At 63.4% G+C, this 7340-nt stretch overlaps 1 protein-coding gene across 5 annotated transcripts in view; it reads right to left on the reverse strand.

The window, feature by feature from the left end:
• The window catches only part of SARDH (sarcosine dehydrogenase), a 67930-nt gene extending 63991 nt beyond the window's left edge, over positions 1 to 3939 (reverse strand). The window contains exons 1-3 of one of the 5 annotated variants that reach the window (XM_046678098.1): positions 3852 to 3939; positions 3235 to 3285; positions 841 to 1189 (exon numbers count right to left, since the gene is read on the reverse strand). In XM_046678098.1, the coding sequence (XP_046534054.1) occupies positions 841 to 1180 (340 nt within the window). In that variant the 5' untranslated portion in view covers positions 1181 to 1189; positions 3235 to 3285; positions 3852 to 3939. Of the gene's footprint in view, positions 1 to 840; positions 1212 to 3015; positions 3184 to 3234; positions 3426 to 3752; positions 3772 to 3851 lie in introns of those variants that run through there. The other 4 variants (XM_046678106.1, XM_046678128.1, XM_046678112.1 and 1 more) reach the window with 4 other exon arrangements.
• Between the last annotated feature and the right edge of the window lie 3401 nt (positions 3940 to 7340).

Raw genomic sequence — 7340 nt, forward strand, 5'->3', positions numbered from 1 at the left:
GGGTGCCCCCCGAGAGGTTGATGAGCAGATGACGACAGGGCTGAGACCCCAACCCAGGACCACCCAGCCCAAATACAAGCTCTTCACAAACAGAGCGGCTCCCTCAGCAGCAGAGTCTGGGGAGCGTGAGGCCAGGGGTGAGGCTGAGTGACGGCGAGGGTGAGGCCGTGCAGGCCCCGCTGACATGGGCAGTGGGAAGGCAGAAGGGTGGTGTGCGGGGCCGGCCGTGTCCACTCTCAATGTAAGTGACGCCTGGACCCCGTCCCAACTCCGAGCTTGGCAGCCTCTCGCTGGTAGCATGAGATCAGCCAAAGTGGGAGTGATTACCCCGCAGAAACGGACACAGGGTTAAGGCAGCAGTTGGTTGCCCTCGAGATAGGCACACAATAGGTGCTTAATACATGCCCACTGGTTAGCTAGGAGGACAAGAATCATGGGCGCATCTGGTGCCATAGAGGACACAGGAGACCCTCAGCATCACTCCTAATGGCCCCTCCCTGTCCATCCTCTACGCCCGCGGGACCCCCTCATCCCTGGTGGCTTTGTCTGTGGAAGGGCCTTCTGCCCTTCGAACAGAGAGCTGCCTGGGCTCCCAGCTCTGGGCTCAGCTTTGCCCTCCAGGGTCCCACGGGCGGCATCTGCTCCCTCCTCTCAGCTCTCAGACTTGGGGGGCAAGCAGGGCCCCCCAGTCTGTCCACCTTCAGACTGACCCCACATCTTTTCTCCGTGTCCTTCCCCCTCCAGCTCAGCCGCCTCCAACAGGCCTGTGGTTGTCAACCCAGAACTGACCCCTTGCTGAGTCCGGTCCCTCCCGGCCCCCGCCTGCACCCCAGCCCCTACCCGCTGTGTGCCAGGTGGTCCCGGAGGTCAGTCGCTCCCGCTCCAGCAGCACTGCCCCGCTCACGCCCAGCTTGGCCAGGTGGTACAGGGTCTGGCAACCCAAGCTGCCCCCACCGATGACCACCACGTTGGCCGTGCTGGGCAGGGGCCGGGTGGGGCCTTGGGCCACCTGAGCCTGTTTCAGGGTCCGCTGGTATGGCACACTCTTCTCGGTTGTGGGGACAGCCCCGCTGGTCAGGGGGCGCAGCCCCAGGCTGCAGGCAGGGCTCCAGCGAGGGCGTGTGGCCGCCACACACAGGGCTCGGTTCAGCGAGGCCATGGGAACTCCGGGCATCAGCATGACAGGGAGCTGGGGAGAGAGTCAGGGCTGGCTGGGGGTGGAGGGGGATGTGGCACATGAGAGCCCAGGGGACAGCGCCCCCCACGCTGTCACCCTCCAGGCCCCCCTCCTGCCGTCTCCCCTGGCATGTGTGTGCTCACACCTTCATCTAGCACGTGCATACTAAGGGCCTCACACACATCGGGCTCTGGCTGGGCCTGGGAGACCACTGGGAGGCAGGAGGGCCCGGTCAGCCCAGGGAGCGTGCTGTTGGAGGGGGTCATCGAGAGGACGAGACAGCTGGTTAACCCCTGAGCTGGATCCGGGCAATCGGAGGCTGCTGGCCCTCCCCATCCTTGGAATGGACGCTCTGCCCGCTGTTCCCACAGTGGGAGCAGCATCAAGGACGCAGCCTCGAGAGAGTAAGGTGCTGTTGAGAGCATCTGGACGGGAGATGCAACAGAACCCCGGGGAAGCCCTCGGTATAGACTAAGATTCCGGTGGGCTAGGGCGAGACCCACCCATCTCGCGGGACCCGAGATAAGAGTGTAAATAACTTTCCTTGCTTCTTGCACCCACCACCGACCCACCTGGAGGGCTCTGCCTCTCTCTCGGTCTAGGTCTCCACGTACGGGGCCAGAGTGTGAACCGACACTGACGGTGAACGGGCTGTGACAGATCATAGGAGCTCTGCAGGGGTGTCAGGGGCACAAGGGGTGGTGGAGCGGAGAGGCCAACACGAGGTGGGTGAAAGCGGGGTTACTGGGTGCAGAAGAGCAGGGAGGAGGGGAGGGGCCTAAGAACCCAGGGCAGGAAGGAGCTCGGGTCTCACAGGGACACAGGACCCAGAGAGACGACCTAAGAGAACGAGGAAGAGGCTGGAGCGGGGAGGGGCCTGTGCCCATCGGGACTCAAGAGACTTCCCAAGGGTGGGTCCGGGCCCCGCAGGTCTGATGGTGATGGACCTGGGGTTGGGGGTGGGGGACGGAGGGAGGGGGCAGCCCCCAGAGGGCACAGAGGCGGGGCTGTCATGTGGGGAGGGAGTCACCTGGACACACAGGCAATGGGCAGGAGGAGGGGACGGAATTGCTCACGGTGGAGGAGGCGCCCGAAGGTGGGTGGCAGGTGGCCCTGAGACAGGGACACCCTTCTCCCAGGGAACTCAGCCCCAGAGTTGTTCTGCCTCATTGGCCCCAAAGCCTCCCTCCCCTCCTGCCTCCTCCTCCTCAGTGTCCTCCCGGTGGCCTTCAGGGTTCACCTCGCATCCCTCCTCCTACAGGAAGCCCTCCCAGACCTCCCCAGCCAGAAAAACCTCAATTACAATCAGAAGGTGACAGGGAGCCCACCTTCGAAGGTGTCAGAGAGGCATCCCCTGGGAGTGCAGGGAACATGGGGCGGAAAGGAGGCCTCAGAGGACCCCCCGGGCCCACTCCTGGGATACACAGAAAAAGCTAGAGAGCTTTGGCCGTGACCCGAGGGGCTGAAGTAGGCAGTGCCACCTATGCTAATAGCCATGATTGATATCAATCAGCTAATTAATGAGGAAAGGCAGCTTCCACGTCTGAGTATGAGCCACATGCCGAGCTTGCTGCACGCCCCGTTCGACAATTGTGAAATGTGTGCAAGTCAACATGGCTGTGGTCCCCATCTTACAGGAGGTAGACCGAGGCAGGTGGAGGCCAGCTAAGGTGACCAAGATCAAAGGCCAGCTACACGGCCAAGCTGGGGTGCAAGGCCAGGCCTGTGTGCAGCCGAAGCCTGCAGGCTCCTGCCCTCTCCTACCCTCCCAGTGGGTCCGCAGACGTCGAGGGGCCTGGTTCAGGGAGGGGAGGCTGGGGGGAGACCCACCGCCATACCTGTCCTGCCCCCACCGGTGGGGGGTGGGGTGAGGGGCCCGCTCTCAGGCTGTCAGGGCTGCCCGCCCCCCAACAGTGACTCTCTCGGGAGTGGGGGCAGAGGGAGCAGGGGCGCTGGAGGCTGGGGCAGGGCGTCTCAGTCCCCTCTGTCACCCTTTGCCACAGAGCCACCCCTGGGCACCAGGAGGCGCACCCCTCGCGACCTGTGTCTGAACTTACTTTCTGTCCGTGAAGCTCCTTACTCTTCCTGGAGCCCCCAGGAGTGGCGTCCTACGTGGAAAGTTGGTGTCATGTGGTTGCCAGGCATGGTCAAGGCCAGGCATCTGCCCCCGCTGCCCAGCACAGCCGCTCCGCCTCCGGCCCGGCCTCCGTCCTGCGCCAACGCTGCTGGCCCCGGAGCTGCCACGTGCCCCATCCCGCCCGGCCGCCAGAAGCAGCTGCTTCAACATTAACCTGCTCTCCTGCCCCTCCCACCCTCTCCCACCCCTGAGTCAGCAGGGGGCCCGTTCCTGGCCAGGGGTGAGGGCACAGGACAGTCCAGGGCTTGGGGTCAGACAGACGGCAGGGGGGCTGGAGCAGCAACAGAATCTGAGCTCAAAAGGGGGAGCCCAGAGGAGCCCTCCCACGGGCTGTAGGATGAAGGGGATTCACCCAGGAAGGGGCCGGCACAGCCTTCACCCAGTGAGGATGGCAGGGAGGGTCCCCAGACCCCCGCCACCCACCGCGGTCCCACCCACCCAGTGCCAGAGGCAGACAGAAGTCCTGGCCAGCTCCCGACTTGTCACAACCCCGCCCCCAGAGGAGGGCCCAGGCCCTGTCCCTCCCTAGGGGTGTACCTCCGGCGGCCACAGCACCCCTCGGCCCTAGAGGCCTGCCAGTGCCCGCCCCGTGGCTGTAGCCCTGCCGTCACGTCCTTCCTTCCCGAGCAGCAGTGGCTGAGCGGAACAGGCCGCCCCTGCCCCACCCCCGGCTGGGCCAGCCCCCGTCACCGCCCACCGCCCGGCAGGAGGCACCGCCCACCACTGGGGCTTCTGGGCACCAGGCCAGCCGGGCAGCAGCCAAGCGGGCTCCAAGGGCAGCAGAGCAGCCATGAGCCCTGAGACCCCATGAACCCCAGGTGATGAGGCAGTGACCTCACTTCATCATCTCTCAACAAGGGGTCCAGGGTGCTGCCTGTGGGGAACCGGTGCAGCCTGCTTGCTCAGCCCTCACCTCTCCCCCGCCTGAGATGAGCTCAGCACGGCTGGGGCAGGGGTCAGACGGGGCTGGCTAAGCGGCAGCCGTGGCTGGACCGTGGCCTTCTGAGGCTCTTGGTGAGACGACAGGGCCTCAGCACGCACCTGCCTGTCCAGCCTCAGCTTGTTCACCCCCAGGGAAGGGGTGCTCACTGCCTTCAGAGGCTGGTCAGAAAGTTGGGGCTGGCCCCCAGAGTCCGGCTCCTGAGCAGTCTGCCTCCTGCCCTCCAGAACTCCCGCATCCCTCTGTGGCTTGGCGTGATGCCCTGAGCCTCTGGCTTTCCCGCTCCTGCCATCCAGCTCCCCAGGGCAGGGATGCCTGCTTCCATTTGACTGTTGGGGTCACCAGGCCCAGAGAGGGCAGCCAGCTTGCCTCAGGCCACACAGCAAGCCAGTGAGGGAGCCAGACCAGAGAGCTGAGTGTGACCCTGGGTCTAGGGCATTTTGTCCACATGCAGGCAAAAGATGCCCAGAGGAGAGGCCCAGAGGAGACCCGGAAAAAAGTACACATACCTCTGGGTGTGCAAAGAATCGGGATAGGTGCTGATGTAAGACAAGACCTCCTCCCTTGGGATCAAAGGAAGCGGTGTTGAAATTATAGTCAGCGATACAGCAACGCCGGCTGCAGTAGGGGGACGGCAGCAGCCGTGCCGACGTCGTTAATACGGATCAAACAAACAGTTGCGTTCTTGTTGCACCGAGGCTGTCCGACTGTCTTGATGCCAGTTTGTCTGTCCTGTACATTTACTGAGCACCTACTGTATGCAAAGCACTGCTGGGAGACCCAGAGACAACTTCCACCCAGTCCCTGCCCTCGAGGGGCTCAGGGTCCAGGAAGGAGACACATGCTGGAAGGGGCGAGGCAGCCATGAGGCTGGCTGTGACGGGGTGCTCCTACGCAAGCTGTCCTTCCTTCCAGGAGGGTGTCTGGGAGGAGGTGGCCTGGGCACTGGCCTGCCATGAACTGCCACCATTCTCAGTTCCCACCGTGGGGACGGAGACCACCGCTCACTCCCCTGGGCCCGCTGGAGGAAGGCTGGCCTTGCCAGCACGAGGCTTCCCTGGAGCGGTGCGGGGGTCCAGGGCGGGGAGGAAGTCTAGACGTGGGGTGCACGGGCAGGGGACACAGCCGTCACTGCAGCCCCAGGGCCACGTCCAGGGTGGCCCAGACCTCTCCTGACCCTGCACTCAATGACAAGCAACTGTTGCAAAATGGTCCCAAGCCAAGCGGGCAGCACGGTCACCCTGAACTTTGGACAAGGGGTGGTGGCTGGAGGGCTGGGCCTGGCTGTGGGTCAGCCTTGTAGGATTTGTCATGGATGGGGCCCAAGTGTGGTCTGGCAGAGCTGGATGGGCCACCCCGTCTCCCCCCAGGGCCAGAGGGCACAGCTGGGGACGCCGAGACAGGGCACTGCTGCTGACCTGCTCTACCATTCTGGGCTCGTCTCTTCTAGCCCAGACTCAGTTTCCCCATCTGGGAAGCAGGGACTCTGACCCCCGCAGCGTCAGTTGCAGGGAAGTTTGTAAATGTCCCTGCATATTATTACTGTCTACTTTTGTGCACTTTGAAGATACCCACGGTGCAAATGGAAGTCACAGTGGACTCCTGGGAGCGAGCGGCTGCCTTCAGTTCTGCAACCCTTCTCAAGCCTCCAGGCCTCGGCTGTGGAGGACTCGCCCCCTGCCCATGCAGTGCCTGGACACGCCTGGGCCGGCCCTGAGATGCTTTCTTCTGGCCCCGCCAGCCCTCCGCCCCCACCTGCTGGCTGGGCTTCCAGGGCGGAGCGAGGCCTCTGCAGGCCGCCCTCTGACTGAGCAGAAGCCCAGGGTGGAACAGGGGGACGGGCTGGGGAGGACACCCCTCCAGGGAGTTGAGAAAGAGGGACACTATATAACAGCACACACTACCTGCCAACGCCTGACCCCAGGAAGGTGGCTTCCTGCTGCGACCGGGACCTGGCCCCAGTTGCCTCTGAGTGGGGCCTGGAGCATGTGTGGGGTGGGGCACAGACCGCGTGCTGAGCGCTTATGTGTGTTGTCTCAGAGGAGCGGGAAACGCTGCTGCCCACTGTAGAGATGAGAAAACTGAGGTGGGACACAGCCAAAGGATGTCAGGCCCGAGCAACTCACGGGCCAGGGAAGTTTTCAGAACAGCTTTTGAGGGCAGGATTTACACCGCCAAGATTTTGTTTTTCCAATAAGAGCCCTCAAAAAACCCCAAACCACATCACCTACCCCCATGCTTTCATGAAGACCGAGCATTTTATCACTGGAGGGGCTGCGGGGGGGAGTCTTCCTGAGAGGCAGGTGGGCACCCCCTCCTCTGACCCCACACCCCGAGGGTGGGCAGACACAGCTCCGGGCTATGGCGTCTGGGCAAGGTGTTCCCAGGATTGCGGGTGAGTGTCCCTGCCCGGCGCACACACAGCGGGTGGGGGCAGCTTCATGCCAGGCCCCCAGGCCCGGATGCAGACACCTGGGTCTGGGAGCTCCCGCTTCACTCCGTGTGGTTTCAAACATTATTTATGAAGCAAACAAACGCGGAGGATGGAGCTGGTTGCTCCCTGCAGCAGAGCCCACGCGGGGCCAGCCTGGTGCCGAGGGCAGCCATCATGGGAACCACGCCCACAGCTGCAGGTCCTGCCACCGTCCAGCCAGGAGACGGATGGAGCTTCAGAGGAACATCCTCTTGGGAGGCGGCTTGAGGTGCAGGTCCCTTCTCCTCATCAAGGGAGTTGGGAGGGAAGGACGGAGAAAAACTGGTGGTAGGGGCTCAGCCTGATGCAGAGACCCCACAAATACCAGCCAGATGCCCAGCTGGGTCAACCAAACCCTCCAGGTCCCACTCTGGCCACCTGGGGAGTAGGGTGGGGAGACACCCCCATGATCCAGGCTGTGCCCTGCATCTTTGCATGTGTTGCGCTGGAGGTTTCCTATAAAAACCCAGATTCCCAAGCTTCTCTTGAATAGCTGGGACCTGCTGGCCCCTCTGGGCCCGTGCCCTGGCCAGACACACTTAGACCAGCCCGTTTTGTCCAGAGGGTCACAGTCCTCACCCTGCCACTTTGCCCTATCATGTTCCCCACTGGC

The sequence above is a fragment of the Equus quagga genome, chromosome 1, assembly GCF_021613505.1.
Source record: "Equus quagga isolate Etosha38 chromosome 1, UCLA_HA_Equagga_1.0, whole genome shotgun sequence".
NCBI classification, from domain to species: domain Eukaryota; kingdom Metazoa; phylum Chordata; class Mammalia; order Perissodactyla; family Equidae; genus Equus; species Equus quagga.